This window comes from Mus caroli, unplaced genomic scaffold (assembly GCF_978045245.1).
Source record: "Mus caroli unplaced genomic scaffold, Mus_caroli_1 scaffold_19, whole genome shotgun sequence".
Classification (NCBI taxonomy): domain Eukaryota; kingdom Metazoa; phylum Chordata; class Mammalia; order Rodentia; family Muridae; genus Mus; species Mus caroli.
This window is the reverse complement of record NW_028227274.1, coordinates 88,458,997-88,480,283: the sequence shown is the minus strand read 5'-3', so window position 1 is coordinate 88,480,283 and position 21,287 is coordinate 88,458,997. Positions and strand designations below refer to the sequence as shown.

Below are 21,287 nucleotides of genomic sequence, written 5' to 3'. Positions count from 1 at the left end.
TACTATTATTCACCTTGATTATTTTGAATTTGTTGAGAATATATATGAATACTATGTTTATATCATTTTCATCCCTCTTTCCCCAGCCAACCTATTTCCTCCCTAGAAGTAATGCCTCTCTGTCTCTCTCTTTAAGCTCTAACACTAAAGCTCACCCTAACCCTAAAAGGAATCACTGCTGGCATTTCTTTTCCTAACAATAAACCCCTAACTACTAACCCTCTAACCCTACCTCCCCAACCTTAACATACCTAACTCTAACCTAACTTAACCCTACCTCCCCAACCTTAACATACCTAACTCTAACCTAACTTAACCCTACCTCCCCAACCTTAACACACCTAACCCTAACCTAACCCTAACGCTAATCCCTAACCTTAACCCTCCTAAACCCTAACCCCTATACCCTTACTCCCCAACCATTACCCTCTAACCCTAAACCTTACCCCTAACACCCAATCCTAACTCCATAACCTTTAACCTCCAACACCTAACCTTTTAACCCAAACAGCTTGATTACAGTAATTCTTGGCATTTACTTTGACCAGGTGTTTGTATTGTTATGGATCTTTGCAGATAAGGCTTTTCTCCAGTATATGTTATTTTCTACATTCAGCGATAACTGTGAAGGACAAAGGCTGTACATTGCTTCCATTAACAGGGTTTCATTGAATGAAAGTTTGAATAATTCTGTTGCAATAAGAGCTATAGAAATGTGCAAAGGCTTCACCATATTCAACACATTCACAGGGTTTCTCTTCAGCGTGCTATCTTTTATGCCCTTTGTCTTAGTCTGGGTTTTATTGCTGTGAAAAAGATACTATGACCAAGACAACACTTATAAAGGACAACATTTATTTGAGGGTTCTGTACAGATTCAGAGGTTCAGTCTATTATCATTAAGGTGGAAAGAATAGTAGTGTCCAGCAGACATTGGAGGAGCTGGAGGAGCTGAGAGTTTTACATCTTAATTAGAAGGCAGCCAGAAGACTCTTCTGCCCTGGGAGGGGCTCACGCATAGGATCTCAAAGCCCACTGCCATAGTGATCCACTTCCTCAAAGAAGGCCACAACTCCTAATAGTGCCACTTGCCATGGGCCAAGAATATTCAAACTTCCACACCTTTGAAGATCACTGTGACCTGTAAAGGCTCTAACACATTGGTTACAGTCATAGTATGTGTTCTTTTATGTCTTTGGAGATGACTGTGTCGTGAATAGGCTTTATCACATCCATTACATTTGTAGGGTTTCTCTCCAGTGTGAATTATTTCATGACTTTGAAGTTGGCCATTAGAGGCAAAGGATTTACTACATTGCTTACATTCATAAGGCTTCTCTCCAGTATGTGTTGCTTTATGTATTTGGAGACTAGTGTTACTCACAAAGGCTTTACCACATTCATTACATATGTAAGGTTTCTCACCAGTATGAATTTTTTCATGTCTTTTAAGAACATTCTGACCTGCAAAGGCTTTACCACATTGATTGCATTCATATGGTTTCTCTCCAGTATGTGTTCTTTTATGTACTTGGAGATAACCAGGATATGCAAAAGCTTTATCACACTGACTGCATTCATAGGGTTTCTCTCCAGTATGTGTTCTTTTATGTACTTGGAGATAACTATGAGATGCAAAGGATTTACCACATTGATTGCATTCATAGGGTTTCTCTCCAGTATGTGTTCTTTTATGTACTTGGAGATAACGATGGGCTGCAAAGGTTTTACCACAGTGATTACATTCATAGGGTTTCTCTCCAGTATGTGTTCTTTTATGTATTTGAAGATGATCATGATATACAAAGGCTTTACCACATTGATTACATTCATGGGGTTTCTCTCCAGTATGTGTTCTTCTATGTACTTGGAGATAACGATGAGATGCAAAGGCTTTACCACATAGATTACATTTGTAAGGTTTCTCTCCAGTGTGTGTTGTTTTATGTCTTTGAAGATAACCATAATATACAAAGGCTTTATCACATTGATTACATTTATAGGACTTCTCTCCAGTATGTGTACTTTTATGTATTTGGAGATTACAGTGTTGTGAATAGGCTTTATCACACTGATTGCATTTGTAGGGCTTCTCTCCAGTATGTATTATTTTATGCACTCGAAGATTACAATGATGTGCAAAGGCTTTACCACATTGATTACATTTGTAGGGTTTCTCTCCAGTATGAATTCTTTCATGACTCCGAAGTTCAGAATGGTATGCAAAGGCTTTGCCACATTGCTTACATTCATAAGGTTTCTCTCCAGTGTGTTTTCTTTTATGTCTTTGGAGATGACTATGTTGTGAATAGGCTTTATCACATCGATTGCATTTGTAGGGTTTCTCTTTAGGATGTGTTCTTTTATGTGTTTGGAGATTACTGTGATGTACCAAGGCTTCATCATATTGAATACCTTCATAGGATTTCTCTCTAGTATGAATTCTTTCATGCCTTTGAGGATAACTGTGAAATGCAAAGGCTTTACCACATTGAGTGTATTCAGAGTGTTTCTCTCCAGTATGACTTCTTTCATACCTGCAAAGATAATTGGCATATGTGAAAGAGGAATCACATCTTAAGGTTTTATCACTTTGTTTGCATTCATGGTTTCCCCTTCATTATGGGTTGTTTTGCATCTTGGGGGTTACCTGTAATGGTAAGAGTGTAATTACATGGCCCACATTTGTAGCATCTGTTTTCTCTATGAGATTTTTCACATATTTGAAGAAAAATGGAAGAGCTCAGAGCTTTACCACACTGAGTACATTTATACTTTTCTTTTCTTATATTGTGTACTTTTCTTATATTGTGAAGTACACATTTGCATAATACATTGGCAAAGTAAACCAGGACAAACAGAAAAGAATTTCCACATTTCTAGTACTCATAGGGATTTTCTGCAGTGAGTTTATGGATATATTCTCAATGAAGTTGGAAGACCAACTAATTATAAACTTGTATCACACAGAAAAGTCTACTCAAATGGGGACTACTACATATATTTTAATTGTTCTGGGAAGGAGACAGAGGTACATTGCTTCTTTCAATATCCCTATGTTCACATGGCTTGTATCCATTGTGACACATGATATATTTTTTAAAAGAAGAATAATGAAAGAGTTCCACATTGCATTCACACAGTTTGACTTTTTGTTCATCATAGACATGTGGTATAGGGATTAAGGTTTCTCCCAAACAACATTTTTGACTCTTATAAACTTAAACTTAGCAATGTTACTATATGAGTAATCTGCTTTACTATGTAATATTTGATTATTATTTTTTTAAAGATTTATTTATTTATTTTATGGATATGAGTACATTGTAGCTGTACAGATGGTTGTGAGCCACCATGTGATTGCTGGAATTAGAACTCAGGACCTCTGGAAGAGCAGTCAGTGCTCTTAACCACTGAGCCATCTCGCCAGCTCCATAATATTTGATTATTAGAAACATATACTTATAAGCTATTTTCTGCCTATCTATCTACCTATCTATCTATTTATCTATCTATCAATATACTGAAATAAGTGAGTGGTATGAAACCAAATATAGATTGGCAGTTCTACAGAGTAGCTGTAATGTGGCTATGATTCAAATGATAATATCTGTTAAGGCATTATCAGAAACAATTTTCCTTGTCTTCTTTCATAGAGACAAGATTTGCAAACACAAATCAGACACCTGACATTGAGGTACATGGATTTGTGAGAGATAGCTCAGTGGTTAAGAGCACCGACTGCTCTTCTGAAGGTCATGAGTTCAAATCCCAGCAACCACATGATGGCTCACAACCATCTGTAATGAGATCTGATGCCTCTTCTAGGGTGTCTGACGACAGCTACAGCAAGCGAGCAGGGCCAGAATGAGAAGAAAAAGTGTCTGAAGACAGTTACAGCATACTTACTTACATATAATAAATAAATCTTTAAAAAAAATCATTAATACACTTAAAGAAGTACTTTTTTACACTGTTGCTTTTCTTAAAACTTCCAGGACATGTTAATATTTCTTCAGAGGCAAATTCATGCCAACTTGCATATGAAAATTACCTTCCATGTCTTCTAGAACTTTGACAATGTTCTTCAATGTTATGGTATTCCCAATTGTAGCCTAAAAAATAGTACCAGAAAATATATGATATATTATTGGAAATTAGGAAAAATTTAAGTTACTATCTTTAGTGAACCTGATTTATTCACCTCATTCTTCTTCATTCTCAATTGAACTTATAGAAAAGCATCAGTAACAAGGAAACAATTGTTCCCTTATTTTAAAAAGTGAAAGAAAATTCATCATCTTACCTATAGCTGTGAGGTTCTTATAGGTCTCCAGCATCACATCTTTGTAGAGACACTTCTGTGAAGGATCCAGCAAAGCCCATTCTTCTTGAGTCAAGTTTACATGCACATCATCATAGGTCACTGCATCCTAAAATATTCCATACATGTGTACAACAGAAACCATGATTCCAACATCACTGTAAATATATGCTTCACTGATAATATATTTTATATTTGTATGATTCTGTTGCTTTCCTCACTTATTTATTGATCCAGAAGTTCTAGTGTAATTACCAAGTCATCTTAGAAAGAAACTGAATAATAATAAGGTTCACCTATGTCATTTCTTTGCTCTTTAAATAGGATATAGCCTTGCAAGAGAAATGATAATTGAGAGAGAGAGAGAGAGAGAGAGAGAGAGAGAGAGAGAGAAGCAAACAGTACTGAGCACACATCAGAGCAATTATATGAACAATTACTAACTACAAAAAAAAAAAAAAAAAAAAAAAAAAGATGGGCAAGCTGTGTGTACTGGTTCATGCCTTTAATCTCAGCATGCAGGAAGCAAAGGCAGGTATATCTCATTGAGTTGGTTGCCAGCCTGGTCTATCCAAGACAGGATATGTTAAGACCCTCTCTCCCCTGTAAAAAATCAAACAAACAAGAAAGACAGAAAGAACTCAGAGGTTTTTACTGAAGTTTCTACAAAGTATTACACATTTACTCCAGTTCTGTATTCATCTTCCAGAATCCCAAAGTGCCCCAGTTTAAACTGTAACAGTAACAAGATCTTACTAAAATGGGATGCATCTTTAAATAGTTACAAATGGACAGATGAAAATATTGGCAATGTAAATTTTGAACCTAACTAGGACAGGAGAGATGGTTCAGTAGTGACTAGCTCTTGCTGGTCTTGCAAATAATTGGGCTCAATTGCCAGTTGCTTAACAACTATCCATTGCTCCAAATTCAGGAATTATGAAGCCATCTTCTGACTACCATGGGGACCAGGCATACATGATGTGCATATTCATGCACACAGGCAAAATAGTCATATTCATTCAAAAAAATCAAAACAAACACAACAGGTAGAAAGAATGTTATGCACCTGCAATTCAGTGACTCAGAAAGCTCATGCAGTATTACATGTCATCCTGAAAAACAGAATATTCTCTTTGCCAACTTTCAAAATTCACAGTGTGGATGAAGATAAAACACAACAGCATATGCTTGACATGTATCAAAACCTACATTCCAGGCCATCAGCCAATAATAAAAAAATGAATAAACAAAGAAAAAGCCAGACATGTTGGCCCACATTTAATCCCAGCACTCTGGAGCCAGAGTCAGGTGGATCTTTAAGTTTGATGCCTGCATGTTCTACACACCTACTTTCAGGATGGCCAGGGCTACACAGAGAAACTCTGTCTTCAAAAACAAAAACGACAAAATTAATAATATAAAAACACAAGGCTCGCAAAGTAGCTTAACACTAAATAACAATTGCTTCAAGTGCATTTTATGTGATTTAGGGATAGTCTATAATGGTGAAGACAAGACAATATGAGAAGGAAGCTGACTGATCAGGTTCAACCATAACACAGTAGAAACACACACACACACACACACACACACACACACACACACACACACACACACACACACGAAACAGGTTGAGTCTATAGACACTCAAATCTCATCCCCAAAAGGAATTCCTCCTACAAAAGCTTCTACTGAGAGGACTGAGTTGGCCAGAGCCAGGCTGACTCCATGATAGGCTGTAAACTGACAATTTGAATGACTATGCCTAAGTTTTTGTTTCCCCAAACACAAAAAGTCCAAAACGAGTCAATTCCAGGAAAACCACCCCTCACAGGCAGCCAATCAGGAGCTGCCCCTGCCACCAGGCCTGAGCCAAGCCTGAACCAAGAATAGTTAATCATCATTGGTTCTGAAAAGTCCCCCAAATTCCCCAGAACCTTGACCAATCCCAAAGACACCCATACACCTGGAAATTGAGCCAACCAATCAGGACAAAGGCCACCTACTCCTCCCTGGAATTCCCTTAATTGACTTTAAATTGAGCTTGCAAACTCACATGTCTGTTTACATCCTAGTGAATGGTAGACCCCCTACATGCTAGAATTCTGCAGAATAAAATGCTCTTTGCTTTTGCATACTATTTGAGTCTGGGGAGGGGTCTTCCTTCAGTGATTCTTGGATCCTAACATTACAAGCTCCCTCAAAGAAAGCCACAAAGGAGAGACAAGTGTTCAAAGACATCACCCTTTCTGGGAGCTGTTTGACTCAATCAACAACATTCTGACCCTGGTCACTCTAGGCTCATCCATGATGAAAATGCATTTAGTTTAACTTCAATGATCCTAATTGTCTGCAGCAGCCCATACACTCTTCAAATGTCTAAAGTCTCTTCTAACACTAAAGACAATCTCTTGATTGACACATCTTGTAAAATCAGAAAGCAAGTTATATCATTCAAACACACAATGGCACAGAATGCCCCTTCCCATTCTAATAAATTGGAATGTAAACATAGGGAGGGAAGATTAAACCAAAGCAAGAAACTCAGCAGGGCAAACACCAGATCCTGCAGCTCTGTCTCAGACACATGGGGCCTCAGTTTCAAAAGGCTTAGATGGCCCTATCCCTGTAACTTCTCATACATCTCTTGGTTTAGTTACTTGTACTCCCTATATGCAGCTCTCCATGACAGGTGTCTCATAGCTTATGTATCTCAACTTCTTGTGGTCTCAAAATGAAACTCAGGTTTCATTCTCACAGGTTCATGCAATGCACTCTCACAGTATCCTCCCTCACTGGGGCTCTGACTCTGACAGATGACTACAACCGTGCTGAACTGAAACCACAAAGGAAGAATCCATGATCTTAAACTCTGCATCTTTCTTTTTTCCAGAACTTGGGTGTTCCTGTCAACTTTGGATTCTAAACTGGGATGGACCCTGCCACACTTGGACCACAGCTGTAGTAGGCTTTATAAGTTGTTCTTCCTGGGTCTAGGAATCATTTTGCCTACTCCTTCAATTCAGGAAACTTAGCAGAAGGGAGTGTTTCCCTTAGGGCATCTTCTTAGGCTTTCAATCCTTAGTTAAGGACACCCCTCCCCCGTCTCTCCTTCTCTCCTCTCTTTTCTTTCAGTTTTTGTGGTTTTATTTAAACACAAAAATGTGTACACAAGCCATCTATTCATATTCTTCAACTGGTGTTGGGATTAGTCACTCTGATGGCCAGGTGTGCTGTTCTTTCTAGTTCTTAGAGCAAATGTGAGTGATCTCAGCTCAGTAAGATTTGTCATATATCAGCAGCACTTCCAGCTCCTTGACATTGTGGACCAGAAACTTCTGGAAACCACTGGGCAGGATGTGCTTGGTTTTCTTGTTGCTCTGGTAACCAGTGTTGGGCATAAGGTCCTGCCCCTTGAATCTTCTTTGAACCGTTGCCAATACCTCTGAGTTTCTGCCAGTTTTGCTTAATTTTGACATACTTATCTGACTAGTGCCTGAAGAACTTCTTGGTCCTCTTTTGGATGATCTTGTACTTCACCTGAAGGTGAAGGGCAGCCATGATGTCACAAAACAGATGGCAGGCACCTCGCAGGTAGCTCCGAGGAAGAAGAAAGGGGCCAGGACCTTCTCTTTAGTGGTGATAAATAATCTCTTGGAAATTCATGTTTCTCCACAGTTATGCTGCATATTCTCTCTTGGAGATGGACTGGTTTGTGTCTAATCAGTAACTTGTCACAATTTCCTTTCATAGAGGACACATAAGAGATTTTCTTCTACTTCTGTCATGTTTAATATTCCAAATAGATTTTAAAAACTGGTTGAGTACACATTACCTTTAGCTTCAGAAGATATCATGTATATTTCAAGACATTTAACTATTATAAATTATTTGATGACTTAAAAAAAAAGAAAGAAAATTCATGCTTCTGTCTCAGCATTTGACAGCCATCTGAAACTTCCCCCTGATGTTTTCCTCTACAAGCCACAGACTTTGCATTTATTTCTGTCCCACTTATTGCTTTTTTCTACTGTAGTCTTGAATGAGTTAGTAGCAATAATCATCTAACAGATTCAATATTCCATCTAACAATACAGCCAATTATTTTTTAATTCTGCCTTACTCAATTTCTCAAGGCATGAGCAGAATAGGAAAGATTTTGGGTAAAAAATACCACACAAATGACCTCTAGCTAAACTTTTTTATGGAGTCTATTTTCCACGGAAATCCTATGACTTCTGACTACATTACTCGAAATACTCCGATCTTCCAGGTGCTACAAGAACAGCTAATTAAGCTCTGAGTACAGCTTTCTATTGCCATCTCAAGTCCTGGTATTTCTCCACAAGAGAACATTTCCAGGTTCTGTTCAGCAACAAAATTACTTTTTGCATTTTTCGTTTGCTTGTTTTTTGGTTTTTGTTGTTGTTGTTCTAACTTACTACTCTGCTCCTGTGATTGAATTCTCTAACCAAAGGCATCTCAGCTAATGTACAGGTTCACTTGTTTGGTTCTGTCAGATAACAATCCACCATTTTGGGAGCTTAGAATAGAAACTCAAGCTTCAAGAAAATAAGGCAAAAACCATGGACAAACATTGTTTCCTAGCTTGTCCTCTTGCTTGGTCACTGTAACATACTCAGGCAGCTTTCTTTTCCAGCCTAGGCACAGCTGCTTAGGGATACTGCCACCCTCAGTAGAAAAGCCTTCCCACATCAATCATCACTAAACACAATCTCTCACTGACACAGTATCCAGCCATTTTGATGAGGGCATGACCTCAAGTGAGGCTCCCTCAGATGACTGTAGGCTCTAAAATGTTGACAACTGAAACTAATTAGGACACAGAGACAATAGTATATAAGAAAGTTAAAGAAAACCCCACAAATGTGTTAACCATATCAATCACTTAAGTTGCAAAACCCCTAAAATTGATGATTGCAACAATTGGAAAACACAGATTTGCCAAGAAATGAGGAGAGACAAGCCTTCAGGATCAAGAAGAGGGAACTAACACAGTTTCCCAAACTATCAAAAACTCAAGAAACTCATAACATAGTAAATTTTCAGAAGACAAAAATAGGTGAAGGCCTATCATGTTCCAGAGAAACAATATAAATTATAATGAATAAAATCACACAACATAGATGGCACCACAAATAAAAGGAAACTGAAAGACAGACAGACATATAAGTCTTTAAACATGAATTACAAGACTATAATAAAAAAATTGAAGAAATTACAGGCCAACATTCATCCTGTACACTCTGTTTCTCCTCTTTGCCAGTAATAGAAAAATAGGTTAAAAGTAGCAAAAACCCAGTCATTTGGACAAAGAGGCAGCCTAAGGAATGGGAAAAGATTTTTTACCAAATCCACACCTCATAGAAGCCTAATATACAAAATATATAAAGACCTCAAGAAACTAGGCTTTCCAAAGCAAAAAAATCAATTAAAAGTGGGGTCTAAACAGGAATTCTCAACAGACAAATCTCAAAAAGCTGAGAAATAGTTAAAGAAATCATCACTATCTTAACCACCAAGAATGCAAATCAAAACTATTTTGAGAATCTATCTTGTACCTGTCAGAATGGCTAAATCAATAATACAAGTGACAGGTCATGCTGGCAAGGATGTGAAGAAAGGGGAACAATCCTCCACTGCTTATGGGTGCATACTAATACTGTCACTATGGAAATCAGTGGTTCCTCAGAACACTGAGAATCCATCTACTTCAAAATTGAACTATATTGCTCTTGAGCATCTATCCAAAAGGTGCTCCATCTTACTACAAGGACATTTGCTCAACTATATTGATAGCATATTTATTCATACTACCCAGAAACTGGAAACAACCTAGAGGTACCTCAACCGAAGAATGGGTAAACAACAAAAAAGTGGTACATTTACACAATGGAGTATCTGTCACTCAGCTGTTTTTAAAAAAACTGACATCATGAATCTTCAGGCAAAAGAATGCAACTAAAAAAAAAAAATCACCCTAATTGAGGTAATCCATACCCAGAATGACAGATATGGTATGCTTTCACTTATAAGTGGATATTAACCTATTAGGTAAATAATAATCAAGCTGTACTCCACAAACTCAGATAGGCTAGGTAAATAGGAGGGTTATGGTGGGGAGCATGGATCTCCTTCTAAGGGGGAAATAGAATAGTTTCTGTGAGTAGACTGGGGTTTGATGGGAAAAGGAGTGCGAGGGACAAGTTGGGAGGAAATAAGGGAGAAAGTACAGTATAGGGAGAGACAGACAGACAAAGACATAGAGAAGTCTGCTTGCCAGGAAGAGTCAAGGTGGGTTAAGGTCTGTTGGCAGATTTCCCAGCTTGCTGAGGCATGGAATGATAAGAGGAGGTACACCTGAGGCTCAAGGCAAGGGGCTGAAAGTTCTATTGACCTTGGTGGAAGGAACAGGGAGGTGCCTCTGGATAAGAACAGATGTTCTGTGTATATTTCAGGAAATTGTTTCTGATAGCTTGTTGCTTTGCTTCCCATGATACTGTGAGGTATAAAAAGGCTATGAAAAATTAACTCAAGGCTGCTGGTTGTTGCTGGCTGCTGCTGGTTGCTGTTGCTGCAGTATTAGCCGGCAATTTTCCTAAATCTAACTCTTGGCTTTGCATCTTCTTTCTGACTTTCCTATCTTTAATCCTTGCTTCCCCCCTCAGAGACTGTTCAACTCATGCCAGCAGGTCCAGTACAAGGAAGGAAATTAGATTCAAGGACCTTTCTCCTCTATTCTTGCTTCTCTCTTATCTAATGATAGGGGGTGAAACTGGGGGCAGGAGGGGAAACAGGGAGGGATAAAGGGTGGGAAAAAGAAGAAATCGCAAAGTAGCAAAGACCATCTACATTGGTTAATGTGAAAAGAGAAGCAAGCCTAAGATGAATTTTGCATTCTACATATGCTGTCACACTTTAGTCTCCTTTAGGTTCAGGTCCCAGGTTGTTCTGAGCAATTTAAATATGGACCAGAGACTGCAAGTCTACCCATGGAGACAGATGGGAAATTTACACAGAAAAGATATTCCCAAGATTATTTCTTAAGTACACCAGTGCCCTAAAACAGCAGGTTATGGTGGGCGCTATGGGGGACTTTTGGGATAGCATTGGAAATGTAATTGAGGAAAATATGTAATAAAAAATATTAAAAATTAAAAAAAAAAGATTTTGCTGAAAGGACCCAGATATAGCTGTCTCTTGTGAGACAATGTCAGGGCCTAGCAAACACAGATGTGGATGCTCACAGTCAGCTATTGGATGGATCACAGGGCCCCCAATGGAGGAGCTAGAGAAAGTACCCAAGGAGCTAAAGGGATCTGCAACCCTATAGGTGGAACAACATTATGAACTAACCAGTACCCCAGAGCTCTTGACTCTAGCTGCATGTGTATCAAAAGATGGCCTAGTCGGCCATCACTGGAAAGAGAGGCCCATTGGACTTGCCAACTTTATATGCCCCAGTACAGGGGAATGCCAGGGCCAAGGGGTGGGGGTGGGTGGGTGGGGGACTGGGGGGGGGGAGTGTATTGGAGACTTTTTGGATAGCATTGGAAATGTAATTGAGGAAATTACCTAATTAAAAAAAATAATAAAAAAAAAACCAAAACAGCAGGTTAGTGACAGTGTCCTAAGTAGAAGGTCCCAGATGATTGAAAAACATAGGAAAAGGAGAAGGTAGAAAGTATAAAAGCTGGGGTGAGGAGGTCTCGCACAAGCTATTTCTTAAGCTAAGTAAGCTTCTTAAGAAGAATACCATCTTTTATACTACTTACATGAGGGAAATGGAAAGAAATGAAGTTAGCAGAAACATATGAAGAAATTATGAAGTTAGTAGAAACATCATACAGTGGAACACACTCAGGAGAAGTCTAATGAAACAGCACTGCGTAAGGCAAATTTGGTGTATCTCAAAAACATTATTCACTAACTTTATAGTGGCCTTGGAACTGATAACCACAGTCCCATATGGTGGGAACTTGTGTTCTCAGAATCTGAAGCAACTCTTCCCAAAGGCCCTGGCCCCAGACCATTACCAGCTCTCCCAAGTATGCTTCTGGTTTTAGAGAGGAAGCTCTGTTTTATCTCTATACCTCAGGGCCTTAGGAAAAGATCCCAAGGACTAGGCCCTGTTACTGGCTTTGTAAGCACATCCCTGGGTTTGTAGTAGAACCAATTCATGCTTTTCTTGACTAGCTTATAAATCAATGAGACTCAGATTATGGCTATTTTATTTGGCTTTGACAATTATTGGGAAGTAACCCATAATCTGCTTTTCTAATTGCTGGCCTGGCTATCTCCCAGCCATGTGCCCCAAATACTTGCCAAGTGCTCATGATACCTCTGCTATCATGGTGATTTTTCTCCTTTCTCTTCATGGGCCCTCCCTTCATCCTCTTCCTCTCCACCCCCAAGCAGGTAACTCAAAACCCACCTTCCTCTAATCCCTCCAGTAACTGGCTGTAGCCAATTCTATTTAACCAATACATTTAAATTAAGAACAAGATTTGCACAACAAAAGTTTGTAATGGCGAGAATTCACTTATAGGCATAGACCTTCCAATACAGAATTTAGCTTTACAATGAATAGCAACAGAACAAACCTCAACAGGGTTGCAGAAGGAACTGTCACTCTCTATATGTAGGGACCTCTAGGAAAGCCTTGCTTGTTCAGGCCAGCACTCAACACAACACAACACAACAGTGTTCTTTGTTTTGTTTTGTTTTCCTTTTCAAATGGTTGTCGCCTGGTATTATCTTGCCCATGTGGCAGAACTATGCTTTTGTCAAGATGAAAACTGAACTTTTATGGCAAACAGACCATAAAGTTGATTGTGATCTTGTAATGCTCTACCAAGCAATTTAGAGGCCTGATCTTTTCTTTTTTTCTTTTTTTTTTTCGAGACAGGGTTTCTCTGTGTAGCCCTGGCTGTCCTGGAACTCACTCTGTAGACCAGGCTGGCCTCGAACTCAGAAATCCGCCTGCCTCTGCTTCCCAAGTGCTGGGATTAAAGGCATGTTACACCACTGCCAGGCTTAGGCCTGCTCTTTAATATGGGGATGGGCCTAGTGGCTGGTTGTAAATCAGGGTTGTTTCTTTTGTTATGGTTTGGAGCCATATTTCTGGAGAGTAGTCCTTGTGAACAAACATATCCTAACATTCTAATCTCTAACAGGCTTGGTTAGCACACTACTTATCTGTGGGGTGTTTTACAGGCAGTTCTCCCTCACTTAAATTCTACTTGGTGTGCCTTACTATCTCTTAAGCTTTATTAAATCCTTTACATCAACAATTCTACTCTTTTGCATCACAGCTTGTATTAGATTGTTACCCAACACATGAGATGCCTTTTACAACCTCCACAAAATTAACTCCAAGTGGATTGTACACCTTAATGTTAAGTGTTAAAAACAGAACTTGCTGAAACTAGGGCTCTCTGAGTTTGTCATCATGCCAAAGGCGTTTCTAGACACATGCTTGAAGTTATTCAGAGGCCACCTCTGGATCCAGCGAGTGGCTAGGTCAAGTGACCTCACAGGTGGCAGAATCTGGCCGCCAGTTCCCACCAAGCCCCAGGAAGCCTGCTCCTCCCGATTGTCCGCAGTGACCCGGTGCTCACCATATCACAACTTCGGAGCTTGCCTGAGCGCGCTTCACAGCATCAGCCGCAAGACAGGGAGCACGTCACACAGGACCACTCAAACCTGCTCAGCTATTAAGCGGAACCTGCAGCAAGGCACCCGGAAGAAACCGCCTTATCTTCTGATTGGAAGGTTCTCCTGAAGGCTCTGATTGGTCAGTGAGTCTTGAATGACATGTGCACCTACCTTAGGGTTAGAGTGTGCTGAAAGGACACAGTGTAGAGGTTCTCAGGCTCCCAGTCCAGGGCCAGACCTTTTCCAGATCCGCAGGGATTTGCATTTTAGTAGCACTTGTGTTTGTTCTCTAATTGGCTATCCGTCTCCCCACCCAGCCCCCGGGAAGACCTACTACTCCAGCTACCACAGCTCAGCCGCTGACTGCTCCTCCCTTTTGTGGGCAGTGACTCTGCTCACTAGGTCCTGACTTCAGCCTGAGCTCTCACAACGCTCAGTAGGCTCATTCCCTTCTTCCTCCTGGAATTAGGCTAGATAGCTTGCATAGCCCATTACTCAATTTGCAGTGGAGTTATCAATCTGTCCTACAAGTGAAATGGTGCATAGAACATTAACAATTAAAGAGAGATTTGGGGGAACAAGATTTTTGTTTTGTGGCTGTGGGGATTCAGACCTGGGACAAGCGACTGAAGTGCACATTGAACACACCAAGGCCAGCCGGACCTCTAGGTTCTCCCAACACAGGGCATGGCTGGCATACTCTGCCTTATACACTGAACTTTCCAGTCCAGGGGCTGGGCTTTCCCTCCCTCAGAAGCTCTTCCTATATAATTGAGACATTTTGTGCTCTTTGTCTCTGTGTGTCTCTCCCTCTCTCCTTCTCCCTCCCTCCCTCCCTCTCCTTCCTCCTCCACTTTCCCTGTCCCTCCCTCCCCCCCTGCATTTTTCTCTTTCTGCTTGCCTCTCTCTTTCTCTTTCTCTTTCTCTTTCTCTTTCTCTTTCTCTTTCTCTTTCTCTTTCTCTTTCTCTTTCTCTTTCTCTTTCTCTTTCTCTTTCTCTTTCTCTTTCTCTTTCTCTTTCTCTTTCTCTTTCTCTTTCTCTTTCTCTTTCTCTTTCTCTTTCTCTTTCTCTTTCTCTTTCTCTTTCTCTTTCTCTCTCTCTCTCTCTCTCTCTCCCTCCCTCCCTCCATTCTCTCTCTCCATAGCAAGTTCTCTGACCTCCTTGGGACTAGTGAACCCTCTGGTCTCAAGTGATCAGTGAACCCACTAGAAAGCTGCTCCCAGTAAACTGTCAAATACTCTAATTGGCTTGGATTGAGTCCTTCATGCTGGACTTAGGTAAACTGCAGGTAGTTTTCACTGGTAGGTATGAGAACCTTGGGAGAAAAACAGGAAACAGATGACAAACACATCTTCCTCAGTGGTAAGTGAACACACATTCTCACACAGAGCTGTATTAGCGAAGGTTCTCTAGATGAACCAACTTCATATAATGTGGCTTTATTAGAATATTACACTGGCAACAGTCCAATTAGTCCAACAATGGCTAGCTAATATTGGTTCAGTCCATGTTTCATGTCTCAGCTGGTCTTCAGTATATACCAGAATTCTAAAGTAGATTCTAATGCCAATAAAAAAAGAACTTGCTAGGCAGAGGTAGGGCAAGCAGAAAACTATATATATATATATATATATATATATATATATATATTGTTTTATATATATATTACAATGGGAAGCTGTGGCCTAGATCTTATCACCTCAAAAGAGCCAGATTAAAGAAGGGTTTTTCCATTTCAAAAGTTATGTTATTAAGAAAGTTATTAAGAAAAATCTCCTACAGTACCCACCTCTTTGGATTTTAGTTAATTTCAGATATAGTCAAGAATAGCCATCACAAATGCCAAGACAAAAGAACTGAGATTTTTTTCCTGTGGCAGGCAAGGAAAGTATGGGAGTCCTTTCCATAGCAATACTTTTCTTCAATAAAGGAAGACATTGAGATTTTACTTACAGAGTCTGGATAACATATAGGTTTGCCTACTCCTAAGCATGCTAAATTAAATTCTAAACATGGTCACAATGTCAAAGCAGAGATAGATTCTTAATTCAAAGTCAACAGAAACATATGTAAATTATAAAAATGATGGACAGAAATGTCTCTGTCCTTATACTACAAGGCCTTAGCTGAGAATCAAGTAAGTATGCTCAAACATATGAATAAAACTTGCTGAGCCCATTTCTGTTGGTTGTATGTATAGATTTCAAGACTGACCACATTGCATTGGATAGCCAAATAGGGACCTCATCTTTGCCTGAGGCCAATTCTCCCACTTATAGGAGAGTTCCACTCTTTAATGAGCAAGAAAATGTTGAGAACACAAAGATCTTTGTATACATACATCACTAGGAAAACCATGGATGTTAAACACATAGGGTCCTCTTCTCAATGAAGGAGATAAAATATCTGCATTCTATCCAAAAGGCTGAGAGTGAATTTTAGTAATGACCATGTGATCTCTGCTGAGGCAGATCTCACCTACCTTTTGCTATAGAGGCAGACATAACTCAAATTCTCCAGAATGATTATCCCAGACTTTTTCTTTCCCAGACTGTTATCCATCCTTAGGGGAGATGCCACATGCACTTTATGGCCAGCTGACCTATATGCTATTGGTCAGAGATCACGTTAAATTCTAGATCTTTCAGCTATAGAACCCACCCTCATAGTCACATGTACTTTGTAAAAGAGTTTCTATGTAGTCACATATAAAGGTTTATTATACACCTGGAACTGGACTGATTGGACTGATTGTTGCCTGGAAATCTTTTCCAAAATTGTACTGTATTTTAAATATGCTGGAAATGAACTGCCTAGTATTAGATTCCCCCAGTATGATCCTTCAAGTCAATCTGCACAGGGCTTTCATACTCATATTTTAGTGTGGTTTTCTTCCCTGTCCATGCAGGGTTAGCACAAGTCTGACCCCCAAGTGACCTAGAATGCCTTGGATAAGAAACATTATCAGGAATAGAAAATTTAGAAGTGGAAAATATCTCAGAAGCTAAGAGCACTGAAATTTTTTCCAGAGCTCCCAAGTTTCATTCTCAGCACTTAGGGCAGCTCACTACTATCTGTAATTCAAGTTCCAGGGGTTCTGACATCATATTCTGGTCTCTCTGGCCAACAGGCATGAATGGGGTACAAAGACACACATGCAGATAAAACACTCATACACATAAAAAGGAACAATTAAAATTCCTCTCTCTGTGTGTGTGTGTGTGTGTGTGTGTGTGTGTGTGTGTGTGTGTGTGTGTGTGAGAGAGAGAGAGAGAGAGAGAGAGAGAGAGAGAGAGAGAGAGAGAGAACTTTCACCATAAAACTTATTGTTCAAGCAAGGGATAGTAATGCATTTCTTCAATCCCAGCACTTAGAACACAGAGGCAGGAAGATCACTGAGTCTGAGGAAAGCTTGTGCTACATAATCAACACAAGCATGTGCTACATAATCAACACACACACACACGAAAATAAAAACAAACCTAAATAACATAGATCAAAAGGAATACTGGGGAACTGGGACAATACACTACCTCTTAAAGTCATCAGATGTTTGACACCAGTATTCACACATCATTTTCAAAAATAAATATTGACAAGCATGGTAGTACATGCTATTAATCCTAGCAGTTTGGAAGCAAATTCATATCTGTGAATTTGTTATGCTGGTCTACATAGTCACTACCATAGCATAATCCATTTCAAATAGACCTAAACATTTGAAGAAGAAGAAGAAGAAGAAGAAGAAGAAGAAGAAGAAGAAGAAGAAGAAGAAGAAGAAGAAGAAGAAGAAGAAGAGGAGGAGGAGGAGGAGGAGGAGGAGGAGGAGGAGGAGGAGGAGGAGGAAGAGGAGGAGGAGGAGGAGGAGGAGGAGGGGAGAATCAGCCTTGATTAAATGCAGGGGAGCCTAAAGACTGAACCACCAACCAAAGAGTGAGCACAGGCTGAACCTAGGTCCCCTAACCATATGTAGTAGATGTGCAGGATCCTCCCAACAACTGGAACAGAAGCTGCCCCTGAATCTGTTGCCTGACTGCCGGTGTATCCCATTCAACTGGACTGTCTTGTCTGGCCTCAGTGGGAGAGGATGTTCCTAGTCCTGCAGAGACTTGATGAGTCAGAGGTGGGAGGGTAATGGGGGATATTGGTGGGATGATTCCCAGAGGAGGGCTCCTGTTCTCAAAGGAGAAGGAAGAAATGGAGTAGGATATGCATGAGGGGGTACTGGGAGGAGAGGGCAGGCTGATTCTGGGATGTAAAGTGAATAAATAAATAAATTTTAGAAATAAAATAAAAGCAGGAGAGCCTTTTTATATTCAAGTTCAAAGCTGAGGTACATAGCAAATGATAAAAAAATGGAATTTTTTGCAGTTAGTAATTTAGTTAACTACCAGCCAGTTCTCAGAACATACTATGAACAATGGAAACAATTTACTATGTGTTCATCTTAAGAATATAGAGGAAGAACAAGTCAAAACTATAATTTGACCTTTAACTTGGGACATAATTAGAGAAAACACCATAGAGAACAATACAGAAATTAATCAAATTTAATGTCAGGTTTAATTATGAAAAAGAAGGAAAAAAATGGAGTCAGCTGGCCCTTAACAAATATATTTTTGATCTGTTTCTTTGTTTGCGACAGGGTCTTACTTAAAACCCCAGCTGACCTTGATTCACTAAGAACACTGCAATTTATAATAGACATTGAATCCATAATAAATAACAGTATTTATTTAATCCTGTGCCTTTGAATTGTCATGGCAGTCTTCTATTCTATAGAAGAGGGATCTAAGAATTTATTTGATATGGGTTTGGTTAGAAGTAAAGGAAAATGTTCTCAACAGGGCTGTTTCTTCATGGAATCTTGGGATCACTTCTAACCTCAAAGACAGGGGTCTGATGTTAGCTGCTCTAGAGCTAAAGTTAGAAAAAATTTCCTCCATGGATTTTATAGTTGGAAGGGGAGATTTTCTGCATTCTGATTTTCAGCAGAACACTTCTGTATAGTTATCTTTCTATTGCTATCATAAAATACACCATGGCCCAGACAAATAATTTAAAGCATCAAATTAAGCTTAAAGTTCCAAAGGGTAAGAGTCAATGATGGCAGTATAAACACATGGCAGCAGGAAGAGCTTAGAGCTCACGTTTGAACCTCAGATAAGAGGTAGCAAACACAATTGTCATAGTCAGAAGCTTTTAAAGCCTCAAAATACACCCATGTGACGTGTGTCTTTCAAAATGGTTATGCGTGTGCTCCTTCCCAAACTGCTCCACCAACTGAAAAATAAGTATTTAAACATATGACCCTATGGGAGCCATTCTCATTTAACCACCATATCTTTCTTCACTTCTTAGTGAAAAATACTTTTTATCCTACTAAACTCTATCATATCCTTAAATGAGACTGTTATGTTTTCAACATACAATGCCATAGGGAAAACAAAACAAAACAATTCTATTCTACAAAGAATCAGAGCATAGCAAAGAGTGAACAGACCAAGGCAAGACCAAAGCCCAGCAGAGAAAGCATCACATCTTGTAGATCTTTGCTCAGCTACTTGAGATTATAATGAAACTGCCAGGAATCCAAAAGACTTAGGTATGCCTACTCTTCAAGCTCTGTCAGCTGCGACACACATAGTTTCTTTTAGGTTAACCTCACTACCTGCCTGCAGCTTTTCTCAGAGCTGGCCCGAGGATCCCAAATTTCTTGTATATGGTATCTATTTTATTTTGTTGAAAGTGGGTTGGCAGGGCTAGAGATCATTCAGTTAAGAGTTCTGTTAGAACCAGTTTCCTTCCTAGAACTCACATGACAGTTCATAACATGTAACTACAATTCCATAGAAACCACATATGTAAATAGTTGGGTATAAGCTGGTACCTGGCATTGACTTGGGTGATTACATAAATGATATAAAAATGTAGTTCTGTCCTACAAGGAAACATAAGAAAGTAGTTTGAGTTGCTGTCCTCTAACAGTAATCAATAACATATGAAGTAGGCAATAAAAGGTATAACCTAGCTGATAGTTCTAGAGAAATACTACATTATGGTAGGAAATATTTGGGAACAGTGTTGGGAATGTAGCTTGATAATAAGCCTGATATCAGGAATCAGAGATAAAATAGAAACTTAAATAGATTTTAAACCTTGAGTACTTGACAATAATCTATTCCTCAAAGGAGGCTCTATTTCCTAAAGATTGCATAACTGCATAACAGCATTGCCAGCCTGGGATCCAGTGTTCAAACACATGAACTTGGGAGTATACTTCATTTAAACCATAAAAATTGATTCTGTAGCCAAATATCAATGACTATGACCTATTAAAACAGATTAGATTCGTACAAAGTGTATTCCCTTCTCCACATCTTTGCCAGCTGGTAAACTAACACGGCCACTATGGAAATCAATATTGTGGATGCCTCAGAAAACCAAAAAAAGCTTAGTCTATCTCAAGACCCAGCTATACCACTCTTGGGCATATACTCAAAAGGTACTCCATCCTACCACAAGGACATTTGCTCAATTATGTTCATAGTAACTTTATTCATTGTAGTCAGAAGTTGTAAACAACCTAAATATCCCTTAACAGAAGAATGGATAAAGAGAATGTCATATAATTACACAATGGAGTATTACTCAGCTGTTAAAGAAAACGACATTGTGAAATTTACAGAAAAATAGATGCAACTAGAAAAAAAAATCACCCTAAGTGAGGTAACCAAGACCCAGAAACACAAATATGGTAACACTTTTAAATGGATATTAGTTATTAGGTAAATAATAGTCAAGCTACAATCCACAGACCCAGAAAGGATAGGTAAAGAGGAGGGCTATGAATCTCCATGGAAAGGGGAAACTGAATAGATTCTGAGTGGAGTCAGGGTGATTGGGGGCAAGAGTGGAAGGCAAGAGTTGGGAAAGGTAGACAGAGTGCAGTGTAGGGAGAAATAGCTAGTATTAGGGGGCACTGAGGAGAAATCAAGTGCACTGGTAACTTCCTGGTATCTATGAGGGTGACTATTGTGGATTGGCTTAGAGCTGTTTGTATTTTGATGTTAATATTGCTTCCCGAAGAGGGGTTGTCTCAGACAAGGAATGAATCATGTACTTAAGTGACTTTATGTGAACCTTCTCTCCATTTTAACTTGTAAAATAAAGGCTAGAGCTGGTGATTGGGCAGTGGAAGGGAAGGTGGAGCTGAAAAGTTTTAGAAAGAGAGGGAGAGAGAAGAGAAGGGGAGCAGAGAAAAGGAAGGAGAGAGGAAGAC

General features: G+C 39.4%; 1 protein-coding gene and 1 pseudogene across 1 annotated transcript; both read right to left on the bottom strand.

Moving 5' to 3' along the window:
• Positions 1-661: 661 nt before the first annotated feature.
• LOC110287690 (uncharacterized) lies at positions 662-14,066 on the bottom strand. The gene is made up of 4 exons (XM_029473734.2): positions 13,969-14,066; positions 4,307-4,433; positions 4,055-4,115; positions 662-2,537 (listed from the first exon to the last, which is right to left on the bottom strand). The coding sequence occupies exons 1-4, from the start codon at positions 13,969-13,971 to the stop codon at positions 1,109-1,111; spliced, it is 1,620 nt and encodes a 539-aa protein (XP_029329594.1). The 5' UTR covers positions 13,972-14,066; the 3' UTR covers positions 662-1,108.
• On the bottom strand, positions 6,941-8,102 carry LOC115030267 (large ribosomal subunit protein eL32 pseudogene; annotated as a pseudogene).
• Positions 14,067-21,287: the final 7,221 nt, after the last annotated feature.

Excerpts from the sequence above, each read along its gene's own strand:
- LOC110287690 (XM_029473734.2), bottom strand. Across the intron at positions 4,116-4,306 it reads TAAGAACCTCACAGCTATAG|GCTACAATTGGGAATACCAT; the intron begins GTAAGATGATGA and ends ACTATTTTTTAG. Across the intron at positions 2,538-4,054 it reads AGTTCTAGAAGACATGGAAG|GTATGAAAGAAGTCATACTG; the intron begins GTAATTTTCATA and ends TTATCTTTGCAG.